This window comes from Sus scrofa, chromosome 1 (genome assembly GCF_054392235.1).
Source record: "Sus scrofa isolate SSC_HxYL_T2T_F1_AM1 chromosome 1, Sscrofa_HxYL_maternal_Yorkshire_Landrace_v2.0, whole genome shotgun sequence".
Taxonomy (NCBI): Eukaryota; Metazoa; Chordata; class Mammalia; order Artiodactyla; family Suidae; genus Sus; species Sus scrofa.
Genome location: NC_139383.1, coordinates 176,533,042 through 176,545,677, shown reverse-complemented (window position 1 = coordinate 176,545,677; position 12,636 = coordinate 176,533,042). Strand labels below are relative to the sequence as shown.

Here is a 12,636-nt window from a genome sequence, read left to right as displayed (position 1 = left end):
CGCGATTTTAAAGAGAGAGGCAGGGAGTTCCCGTCGTGGCGCAATGGTTAACGAATCCGACTAGGAACCATGAGGTTGCAGGTTTGATCCCTGGCCTTGCTCAGTGGGTTAAGGATCCAGTGTTGCCGTGAGCTGTGGTGTAGGTTGCAGACGCGGCTCGGATCCCGCGTTGCTGTGGCTCTGGCATACGCCAGCAGCTACAGCTCCAGTTGGACCCCTAGCCTGAGAACCTCTATATGCCACGGGAGCAGTCCAAGAAATGGCAAAAAGACCAAAAAAAAAAAAAGACAGAGAGCGGCAGGTCAAGGCTCACTGAGGTGCCATATGAACAAAGTCTTGAATGGGACAGAGGTGAGCCACATGGATACTTGGGGGAAGAGCGTTCTGTGCCAGGTACAATTAGTTGGCATGATGCTAGCTGCCAGTAACATAAAAGCCAAACATGTTAGTATGAGCTCCTTTAACAATCCAATGCAGGGGTTCCTGGGGGAAGCATGTGCCTTCACGTGGTGATTCAAGGATTTAGCCTCCCCCCACCATCATTTTCCATCTAGCAGGAGGGGGAGAAAGGGGTAGCAGAGGCCAGGAAGCAACTACCATCTGCTTCAACTGACAGGAACCTAGCTGCATGGCCCCTGTTAAATGCAAGGGTGAATGGGAGATGTGGTCTGGGGCTGGGCAGTGGCTTCCCCACAGCCCTACACTATGGAGGGAGCTTGAACCTTTGCAGGTCAGCAAATGTCTCTGCTGTGGCCTGGAGTCAGAGTAGGGGGGTGGAATGTTCAAGGATCAGTGAGGAGGCCAGATGGCTGGAGTAGAGCAAGAGTTGGTGGTGATGGGAGTTGAGGTCAGAGGTAGTGGGGGCAGACTGAAGAGGGTCATACAAACCATTGTTGGGACTCTGTCTAATCTTCTGAGCCAACTGGAGCCCCTGGACGTTCTGAATGGGGAACATCCTTGTTCTGCCTTATTTTAACTGGCTCCCTCTAGTGGCCATGTGGAGAATAGACTGCAGGGGGCAGGTGGGAGCAGGGGCCCGATAGGAGGCTGCTGCAGTTTTCCAGGCATGTCCAGGCCTTGGATGAAGGTGGGAAGTGGTTGAATCAATACGATTTGAAGTCAAGGACAACAGGACTTCCAGGTGGGTTAGATGTGGGGTGAGAAAGAGAAAGCAGCAAGGCCAAGGCCCAGTATGTTAGGTTAGACACTGGGAGGATGGAGATGGGAAGTGGTGGAGGAGGTTCTGGATGTGTGCGAGGCATCAAGAGTTTGCTTTTGGATGCATCAAAATGCCACTTGGACCTCCAGGTGGAACCCAGCCTCTCTGAGCCTTGGTTCCTCACCTGAAAAGTGGGGTAACACTTACCTGGCAGGTGGTTGAATTACCTGACAGGCTGGCTATGAACAGCCCAAGGAGAGTGAGGTTCATGGGGTTTGAGGTCAAGGGCAGTGAGGGGTGGCTTGCTGCAGAGAGGAGCTGGTGGTAGAGTGTGGGAGTGTGGGGGAAGAAGGGCCTTGCAGAACCACCCGGGATTTTTCCCCAACCTTGGTCTCCTTCCTCACCCACCTCCCCAGGTTGGATCACTGTGTTGAAGCTGGAGTTGCTGCTGGGGCTGCCTTGCTCTTGAGGGTGGGGACAAACTCCAGCCCAGCAAGGGGAACACACATACAGGGGTCCTGAGATCTCAGCTCTAGCGCTGGCTTGTCCACTCCTTGCACAGGACGACTCAGCAAGATCTCCGTGCCTCAGTTTTTCATCTGTCAAGTGGGCCAGGCTGCAGGCCTCACCAAAGAACTGCAAGCAGCACTCCTAAGACTTGCAGGGGCCCGAGGAGGGGCAGCCTGGGCACAGGGGGCTGGCACTGCCACACACATCCCTGCCAAACTAGGTCCTCCGCCCCACTCCCAGCCCTGATTGGGCAATGAACTCTCTCCAGAGCACAACCCTCATGCGGGGAGGTGGTCACAAAGCAGTAATATTTTTATTCCCATCAGTGTCGCTGACGGAGCCTGATCCTTTACAAAGAAGACTGGGAAAAAGGCAGAGGGACAAGGGCACAGGGGCCTCGCTTCTCAATGCCCCAACCCCTCTACCCACCCTGCCAGTCAGGCCTCTCTGGACCTGAGGTGGGGGAGAGGGCTTGCTCCGGCAGGGGCTAGCTGCCCTCGAGGGCTCCCTAGGCAAGGTCGTCTGCAGCAGAGTTGAAGGTGAGAGCAGAGAGGCCTGGGTCCAGCAAAGCTCTTCTGGTGCAGACAGCAAACGGAGAAGGGCACGAGGTGGATCTTCCCCTTGGTGACAAGTCCTGGGCTTTCAGCATCCTGCTGCAGTCTCAGGGGGGCCCCTGCTGGCTCCGCCTCTCCTCCAGCGCCCTGCACACCCACATGGACACCACGGTGGAATTTCCGTCATTGAACTGCATGATGAATGGGTGGCCCTGTGGGGAAGAGGAGGAAGCTGCAACAGGCATTCCCCAGACTCTGCATGTCACCATACTTTCCAAGGCCTGTTCTCAGCCCTCCCCAACAGCCCTGTGAGGTGAGGGCAGCTTCAGCCCCATTTCACAGTCTCGATGACTGAGGCCTAAAGCAGAGCAGGCTGGTCTGGAGCACTCACTGCACACCTCACAATCTGCCTGGTGCTCAGCTCCCTTCTCCTAAACTCTAACCAGGCTGAACGGTCCCCTGGGATGTGACCCTGTCTTAACTCCACACTGCCAGGCCCTTCCTCAGCCCAGCATCAATTCAACAGCTCGCCGGCAAGGCTTGGCACCTGAGTTGCCAGTGTTCTAGTCCACTTGCTGCCCAGAAACCAGAGAATCAGTTCATTAGAGGCTACACCAATCCCTTCAGCTGCCTTCTTTGTCTCAAGCTTTCCTGTGAACAAGTGACAATCCATGAGTGTAGGGAAGGCCAACGTGTCAGGTGAGGAAGGATGTGCTGGTCCTGCTGAGAAGTGGGGGCTGGACGGCAGGACTCTGGAGGGGTGATGCAGCCTCCGTATGGATTTCTCAGGCTCTAACCTACTTAGCCCACTAGCAGGCCAGGTTATATTTAGTGGGGCACCTCCCCTGCTGTCCTGAAGAGAAAAGACTCCTGCTCACAATGGGGTTTCCTGGGAGTTCCCAGGAAAGGCCAGGAAAAAGGCAGGGCAGCCACTGGCTCACTCTGGCCATAGGTCCAAGGTGCTTCTCTGCTAAGGAATGCACAACCAGCCCCTGCAACCTGCTCAAAGCTCCCAGCTGTCCTGCACTGAGCTTATCATGTGGCCAGGAGGGATTGGGCCCGGGGCGTGCACAGGGTGTCCAGACCCCAGGGTCAGTGGGAGCAGTCAAGGACCAGGCTGGGGAGGGGAAGGAGCTGCTTGGTCAGACCTGAGATGTCTCAGGGTCAGGCGGGAAAAACATCCAGGTTTCCTCACCCTGGGCTGACACTGTGTCCCTTACCTGCTTCTCTCAGTTCAGGCAAGAAGACCAGCCCCAGGAGCATCCCGCATGGGTCTAGCTCAGAGGCAACAAATCCGACCAATATCCATGAGGACGCGGGTTCGATCCCTGGCCTTGCTCAGTGGCTTAAGGACCTGGTGTTGCTGTGGCTGAGCTGTACACTAGCAGTTCCAGCTCTGATCAACCCCTAGCCTAGGAACTTTCATATGCTGTAGGTACGGACCTAAAGAAATAAAAACAAGACAAAAACAAAAGGTGCAGGGCCGGTGGAGGAAACAGCTTAGAGGATGCAAAGGGTGAAAGGCACCCATCCCAGGGCAGGGACTCCCTGAGGCCACAGTAGAGCCAGCCCTGGAGCCCAGCTGGGCGCCTCCTGTGATCTGCCCTTGGCTCTCAATACACCTGCAGGGGCCCCAGGGAAGCAGGCCCTGGTGCAGGCTGCCGCTGGGGAGGGGAGCTGGAGGTCAGGTTGGGTGGGTGTCCTGCAGGCAGCACAAGAATGGGGGCTTAGGCGGAGAGGCCCACGAGGGACTTCACCTTGGCTTTAATATTTTCTGCCCCTCCCCCACCCACCCTCATCTATACAGTCCCACCTTACGTGTGCCTTCCTGAATCAGTACCCAGAGGCAAACATTTCCTTTTCAGGAGGCGACCTTGCGCCCTTCTGAAGAACAAAGGGAGAAGCTGTGCTCAGGAGCCCATGGGCCCCTCCCCTCAAGCCTGGGGTAGCACAGTGTCACTTTCCCAGAATGCCCGGTGACTTTGGGGGCCATATGCTCCGTCTCTGTTATCATCTGTTCAGGAACAAGCAGAGCGGAACTGCAAGAGGGGAGAGTGGAGGCGTGCCTCCAGTTACAGGAAGGCCGATGGCCGCATTGCAGGGAGCATTTCGCCCAGGTGCCCCAGAGGTGGAGGAAGAGAGGGTTGGCATCCACCGCCCTGCTGGAGACCTGCCCTTTCCTGCCCTCCCTGGCTGAGAGGTGACTCCCATCTCCTGTGTACCCCTGAGGCTTACACCACCCTGGCGCAGGAAAGACAGCCCCTAGCCACCGCTGATGGGCTTGTGGAGGATGAGAAGGGGAATCACAGAGGGAGGAGGAGAGGCGAGACAGAGACAGACATGGAGGGGAGACTCCAGCCTCTCTAGGCATCCTGGGCTGTGACAGGTGAACTTGGGAGCTGAAGGCTGCCTGGTCTACCATGTGACTGGACATGACGGGAAAGCCAGTACGTGGTGAAAACACGGAAAGTTGTACAAAGGAAAACAGAGTGGGATGGTAATGGAGACTCTGGGGGCCATGACAGGCCAGCCTGGCAGTATCTCTGCCTACAGGTCCAGGTGTACCTCACGGTCTGGGGTGGAGGCACTAAGTCATATTGGTGGACACGAGAGTCTCCACCACGCGGATGAGGAAATGGAGCTCACAGGCTCACGGTTGACCTGCCTGGGTTCCCAGAGTGGGCCTGGATCACAAGTCTCTGTGACCCAAACCCACTGCCTGGGGCTTTCCCTGGGCTGATCTGGGTAGGCAGAGGCAGGAGAACCAACATCCAGATTGCAATTTCCCCAGCCTCATTTCTGCCATGGGATACAGGCCCGCCTGGCCAGAAGGTGACTGAGACTGCAGGTCTTGACCTCTGTAAGCAGCACCCCTGGGAACCCTGGGAGAGTGTTTTGTCAGGGTGGCAGGTCACTCTTACTTGACTTCCCCCCCTCGCATCAGCCCTAGATGGGAAGCAGGGGAAGTGTACCATCACCCCATTTTATAGAAAAGGAAACTGAGGCCTGGGGAGCGGACGTGACTAGTTAAGTACTGAGGCTCCTGCTTTGTACTATGGAACATTCTCAGGGCTGGACCACATCCCCTGTGACACAGACAGGGCGTGTGCTCCCTTTAGTCCCTAGAGGACAGTGGACACGCCTCCAGTCCTGGGCTCTGCATGAAGCAGGTACTTCTCATTAATTTAATGAGCAAACTAATAAAATCCGATGAACAATTCTGGGAAAAGCATGGAGATCACTCAGCCACCCTGAGGTGCCTGAGTTCCTAGGCAGCTCCAAACAGGCCTGAACAGATGCCGGCACAGCCAAGATGCCTGAAGATGTCTGGAAACTGCACGCCAGGTAATACTAAGCCCAGCATCATAGATTGAGTGCTGTGTGCCAGGCCCTGGCTTTGTCCTGATTTTCCCACTGGATCCTCATGCTCACGGTGGAAGCACACACAGCCACGTTGTAGATGAGGAAACAGATGCTCAGAGACCCGCTTGAAGTCATGCAAGTGAGGGGCTGGATCAAAAACATGGGTCTCAACTCCAAATGCCATGCTCAGGGCCACGTGCTCTCCTGCACCTGCAACTACAGAGCTGAGCTCACAGGCCCTTCTTAGGGTCTCTGTGCAGCTCAGAGAGGGCTGCAGCCCCTGCCACCAGCCCCTCCTCTGTGCTTGGGTCAGAGGCAGAGGGATCCCGAGTGGACAAGATCCCTCAGCCCCCTCAGGCTACAAGGACTGGCAGGAGTGCAGCGTGGCCCAGCTCCATGGAGCCAGGACAGCCACCTGAGCTCGTTTAGTGCATTCTCCACCAGAGGTGACTGCCCCAGACACCGAGGCCTCTGCCTGCCCCACAGAGAGCGTGTTGGCGGTTACTGGTGAGGCGCATGCTGGCCGGAGCTGCTGAATGATCTCACTGGCCTCATCACCAGGCAGTGGGAGCCACTCCATTTCCCATTCTCTCAGGGCCAATCGCTACAATTAAACTGGCGAGGGTTGAAGTATAATGGTCCACAAACTTCGCCACACAAGATGGAGTCATAATGATGGGAAAAGGATGGGTCTGCAAGAGGCAGGATGGGTCCAAAAGTGGGACATGGGGGAGAGTGAGTGGGAGAGATGAGTCAACAACAACCAAAGCTGGCTCGTTCCCGGGCGCAGACCCCCGACCACGGGGCAGAGGGGCAACTGGTGCCTGTGCAGTAACTCATGAAGAGGATCTGGAGTGTTCGGTACACTCTCCTCACCTGGGCATCAGTGTCTAATGCTTCACTAGAGTTTTAGTTCCACGACAGTTCTAAATTTTTGCCCACCCCTGACAACGTGGTGAGTTGCCTTCCTGACATCAGGATGACAGCAGGATGCTCCCCATGTGGGCAGCACTGTATGCTTCTTTCAAAGGGGGCAGGGGTCTGTGTGCTTGCACTGTGACAGCAAGCGGAGGCACCGAGCCTGCTGTGGTGGTAAAGCGTGGCCTGAGGCTGCTGGGTTTGGACTCCCAGCAGTCATTCACTGACACCTCACTCTGCCCTTAGCTGGGCTTCAAGTTTCTTCCCAAATAGGAATTTACCTATTTAGAGTCACCTCACTTTTTTCTCTCTTTTAGCTTCCCAAAGAACGTCATACAAGTGAGTCATTTAAGGCCTTGCTGGTGTGACCCACCTGTCCTCTCTGTCTGCATCTATGCACTGAGCCCTTGCTGTGTGCCAGACCCTGGCTGCCTTAAATGGCTTTGAATCCACCCAGTGCCCCTGTTTATAGACAAGGAAACCAAAATGCCAACAAATGTGACCTGGGACAAGGTCACACAGCTGGACAGTGGCAGAGTTAAGTTCTATGCCTGGCACAGTGTTCTGCCATGAGGACACCACAGTATTGTACTCACTGAGGTTGGGCACCTTGAGTTTTAAATTCCCATTTTTAAAAAAGCATATATGGTAGGTTATTTTTAACTAGGAATTAAAATGAAATAGGTATTTATTTATTTATTGGCCATGCCTGAGGCATGCAGAAGTTCCCAGGGCAGGGAACAAACCAGAGCCATAGCAGTGACAATGCTAGATCTTTAACCCACTAAGCCACCAGGGAACTCCCTTAACTAGTAATTTTTTTTTTTTTATCTTTTTAGGGCCGCACCCGTGGCATATGGAGGTTCCCAGGCTAGGGGTCTAGTCAGAGCTGTAGCCGCCAGCCTACACCACAGCCACAGCAACGTGGGATCCGAGCCACGTCTGCAACCTACACCACAGCTCACGGCAATGCCAGATCCTTAACCCACTGAGCGAGGTCAGGGATCGAACCCACAACCTCATGGTTCCTAGTCGGATTCGTTTCCGCTGAGCCATGATGGGAATTTCAGCTAGTAATTTTTAACTGACAAACTGAAATTAATGTGGCAAAAAGGCATGCTATGTCCTCCCTGCTCAAAGCTGTGCTGTCAGGCACTTCTAATCATGTAATTTATTTTATTTTTTACTTTTTTTTCTTTTTGCTATTTCTTGGGCCGCTCCCACGGCATATGGAGGTTCCCAGGCTAGGGGTCGAATCGGAGCTGTAGCCACCGGCCTACACCACAGCCACAGCAACGCGGGATTCGAGCCGCGTCTGCAACCTACACCACAGCTCACGGCAACGCCAGATCGTTAACCCACTGAGCAAGGGCAGGGACCGAACCCGCAACCTCATGGTTCCTAGTCGGATTCGTTAACCACTGAGCCACGATGGGAACTCCCTAATCAAGTAATTTATTTAATATTCAGCAACTCTATTAAGTATTATGCCCATTTTATGAGAAAGCTAAAGCACAGAGAGATTAAGCAATCTGTGCAAGACCACAGTGCTTCAATGTGGTGCTGTCTCCAGAGCCCAAGCTCTCAGCCACTCTGCTGCTCTTCCTCATCCGGGCAGAGCCAGAGGATGGCGGCATCCACCCTGCAGACAGACCACTGGGTGGTCCACCTCACCCAGCTACATAACCTGAGCTTCCCTGGTTCTCTGATCTACTCTGTGGGACATTTCTTCACGTCTCCTCCCGACAGGTCCACCTCTCCCAGAATAAGAGCACACACCTGTTCTGCTGTGTATCATGGTCACTTGAGCCCTAGCACGAAACTGAAAGCCACTGGAGGGCAGGGCAGGGCTAATCACATCTGAACCACCAAGAAAAGTTAGTTGGATTGATGGGTAAGTTACACTGCTTCAGTCTGGGCGGCAGGTCTGGGGAGAAGGCTCCACATGCTGAGGCTGTTCTAGACCCCTGGGGGGCCTCTGTGGACCACAGGACTCCCCTCCCTCAGGTCAAGCTCCAGGCACCTTGTCTCCCACCAAGGACCCAAGAATCAGTTCTAGCAAGAAAGTCCAGCCCAGTTACACCCCAGCCAAGTTCAAAACAAGTACAGTCCAACAGGTGCTTAGGCAAGTTGCAGGGCTAGTCCTGCAAGAGGTGATGTGAGAGGCCTGAGGGCTCCAAGGTCAACGCACTGTCCATTACTTCACCTTCCCTTGCTGGGTCTGCAGCCTAACTTGAAGGCTCTCCACATGTCCCTTTAGGATTCCAGCCCTGGCGGCAGCAGGGCTAACACTTCAGTCCTTTCTCAGCAATAATGGAGGTGTGGTAGGATTGGATGCGACCTCAGAAAACCATCAGGGCCCCAAATCTGTTGGGGCTTCCACAGATGTTTGATTCTAATCAGGGACATATCTTAAGCTATATTTGCATTAAGAAAACTAATTAAAAATAACATTAACACTCAACTATGTTCAAATCCAAATGTTATCCTGCCTACCGGCAGTGTGTTACCTAGCATCACGATGTTAACTGATTTCCTGCAGTTCTTAGGACAGTCAGTCTGCTTGTTAGATCTGTGCATATCGCTGAACTGCTCATATGTGGGTTGACACTTAGGAAAGCGGCAGTGGTGCACCGGGCATTTGAAAGAGTTTGAGGCTGTGATGTCCACTCACATTGTGTGTAGGTATGAAACTGTGAGCATCCCACTAGAGCTGGTGCACTGAGCCCAGGAAGCACATGCGTTTGGTGGCCCGGTGCGCAGTGACCAGCCAGGGGTCAAGCCTGCTCTGAGTTTCCAGTGACATCAGCTCCTGCAAGCTTTGAGTCTCTCTTATTTGACTTATGGATGTACTGTAACAGCTGTTAGTTACTGTTGGCAACTAAACTCTGAAATAAAGCTTTTCTGTGATTCCTTTTTTTAACTTTCTATGAGGATTTAAGTGATGTCCAAGCTGAGAAGGTAACTGACTCAGGATTTCCTCAATACAGGGCTCCTGACACAGTATCAGAGATAAGTGGGGTGCTGATGCAGATGTTAGACTGTAACCGTCACCTATGATCTTGGCTCTCAGACTTTTATACCCTTCAAGAGAATCCCTTGGATGCCTTTACAAAGAAGTGTCTACAATGTATATACTAACATATTCATGCTAAAAAAGCACCACTTTCTTCCCAATATAAATATTGAGATCCTGCATTAATTTTACATAATAAAAAGCATTCCATTGCTAAAGTTTCAAAACTACCTATCCCAAAGATAACTTCAGATCAGAGAAGTTAAATAATTTATGGAAAAATGCACAGATGTCCAAGACTTGCTGACAAGCAGTGGGGCAGTGGGCAGCCTTTATAACATTAATTACATGAGATATGAAGTCCTGATTGTTCCTGGGGTCTATTCTTCCTTCCAGGCTGGGGTGCCTGGGCTATGGACAAGGGGAGTCAGGGAAGAGGGTGGCCAGGATTAGACTGCAGAGGAACCCCCTACTCCATCAGTCGAGCAAGAAGAAGCAGAGGCATCGCAGGGCAATCCTTGGCATCTGTCTCCGTGTGGGGTAAGAACAGGAGCCCTGGACTGAGAGTCAGCAAGTAAGTACCCATGTTAAGTACAGCCCTCAGCTCAGATTTAGAGAAGGTGATGCTTCCTTTCAGTCATTTTCCTGAGTCTTATTTCTCAACTGGTTTTGAACATGGGGAGGCTGCTGGCTGGTCTCCTCACCTCCACCAAATGCCCTTGCTGTCTGCCTTGGGAGTGGGTTGAGGGAGTGCCTGTCTGCAGACAGGGCTTCACAGATACAAGCTGGGCAGCATGCAGGAGGTAATTTCCCTGGGTGTAGAATGCATGGGTGGGGGGGAGGTTGGCGACAGTAAGATGAGAGTGTGAGCCTTGCCTGTTAGCTAGTGTGGAATCTCACCTAGCTTACCCGGGCCAATGCCCCAGCCACAGAGCTTTCTGAGGCAAGGTGTTTGTTCTGAGAATGTGATTTCTCAGCCTCTGATTCCTAAAGCTTTTCCATGGCTGGGGGGATGGGGGTTCCTTCCAGTCCTTCATTTTCTTGTAAAGACTTCAGAAATGGTTTGCAGTTGTGACATGCCATTTCAATCAACCTCTTGAGTTTATTCTTCACAATTGCTACAGAAATAGATGTTTCTTCCCAAATATTCAATTATTAGCAGCAAATTGCTTACCTCTAGCCATCCTAGACTGTACACAGGCATCTAGGTGGGTCAAGGAGCTCTTCACCTTTCATCTGAACAGGTCTATGTGTCCTATAGAGTAATTGGTCAGGAAATGGCCCATCGAGGGAGGAAGATGTTTCCCGAGGTCTCCGTGAGTCATTCTAAGATGAGTGCTGACTGGGTACGAGACCAGAACAGTGTGGTGAGGGGAGGGGGCAGAGGATGATTTCAGAGGGCCACGGCAAGGGGGTAAACACGGGGGGAAGCCAGTACTCATGAGTCTGTGTTGGAGGAAGCTGACTCATGCGAGTGGCAGGATGGTGCCTCTTGGCTCATCTTAGGGGGGCTATGGTGGCTGCCCTGTAGGGAACTCAGATGGGACTCGGGGTGGGAGGAATAGCAGGGAGCATGCTGGCACCCTAGACAGCCTTGGATTGAGTGGATACCCAGAGAAGTCAGAATCTGAGGGTGCCAGACAGTGAGTGGGGGCCTTGCTCCAACAGTGCTGAGGACTCCTGTCAGAGGCTGAATCTGTAGCAAGTCTAAGCAGTGAATGTGGGTGCCACTTTCGGGCACCTGGATGTTCAAGGTTGGTGTCTGGGTATAACAGCCATGTAGTGGTGGAGATTTAAAGGCACGGTGCTCAGGAGGATGGAATTTTTCCTCTTTTTTTCTTACCTCTAGAGATTTCCTGTTTAAACTCTCAGACCCTGGCTGTGTGTGGACATATATGTGGGCATGTGGGTGTGTGGAAGGGGAGGGAAGAGACAATGAGACCCACACTGGGTGCTCAGTAAGTTTGCTGAACAAAAGAGAATGAATGATTCTGATAATGAGTGAATGAAGAGATGGTGAGAGATTAAGACAGCCTAAAAGCCCTCCTTCTACAAATTTCTAGCTGTGCCAGATAAAATGGAACATTTTTTAAAAAAGCCTAGTAGACGAGCTCATAAGAAGAAGGAAATCTGCAGGTGCCAAAAATGAAGAGCAAACTGAAAACCTGAAATGTGAGTGTCTGAGTGGAGGTCTAGGGTCCCTAAGGGAGGCTCTTAGTTCCAGCAACATAGGGCTGGAAAGTGTGAAGAACAGGAGACAAAGTCCACCTGTGGAGCTGGCCTGGGACCCAGAACAAAGCTGGGACTGCAGAAGGGGTGAGCCAGAAAAAAATGTGCCCACCAGCAAAGATGACACTGTGTAAGGTGGGTCTGAGTGGGTCAACCGAGAATACACAAAGCAGGCTGAGCCTCATGTACCTTGAGGCCCACTGTACCACTGCTGTGGTCTGAGAATGCAAGGCTCATAAACTAGGGTAACATCAATATTGATATTTGGGGTGTCCCTCAGAAGCACACAAAAGTCATCATGGGAGGTTTATGTGGCTTAGGTCACAATGGCAGGGTTAGGGTTAGGGTTAGGGTTACCTGTTAACTTCCACATGCTGTGGGTGCAGCCCAAAAAATAAACAAAAAAAAAAAAAAAAGGAAAGAAGAAAAATAATTCTGGGGCAATACTTCCGGAATTCAATCATTTCCAGAGCAATAAGCCCCATCCATTATGAGCGTACAATAAAAGTTCTGAAACATGTGAGGAAACAATTCTCCATGGATAAGAGTCAGCAGACACAACACACAGGAAGATTAGAGCTCTCAGAACTGAGAAGACAGGAAAGTAATTGGAAAGAAAATGTAAGTGTAAAATGATGGATACTTGAAAAGACTGAAGACATAAAAGAAGAAGTTGAAACACTAAGAATAAGATAGTATGAAAAAGAGAACAGAGAGATTTGAAAAAGAGTCAAACAACTTAAGAAATAACACACATAGTGACTGGAAGAAACAAAAGAAACTCTCCTTAGATGAGCCAGATGGCAGGTTGAATATAGCTGAGGAGAGACTTAGTAACCTGGAAGAATGATCTGAGAAAATTTCTCAGAGTTCTAACTAGTAGCAAG

General features: G+C 52.0%; 1 protein-coding gene across 16 annotated transcripts in view; it reads right to left on the bottom strand.

Annotated features, from left to right (window-relative positions):
- Positions 1-1,950: 1,950 nt before the first annotated feature.
- Positions 1,951-12,636, bottom strand: part of MAP2K5 (mitogen-activated protein kinase kinase 5) — a 275,073-nt gene continuing 264,387 nt past the window's right edge. For all 16 annotated transcript variants that reach the window (XM_084978867.1, XM_021100443.2, XM_084978876.1 and 13 more), the window contains one exon: positions 1,951-2,435. In XM_084978867.1, the coding sequence (XP_084834993.1) occupies positions 2,312-2,435 (124 nt within the window). In that variant the 3' untranslated portion in view covers positions 1,951-2,311. The remainder of the gene's footprint in view (positions 2,436-12,636) is intronic.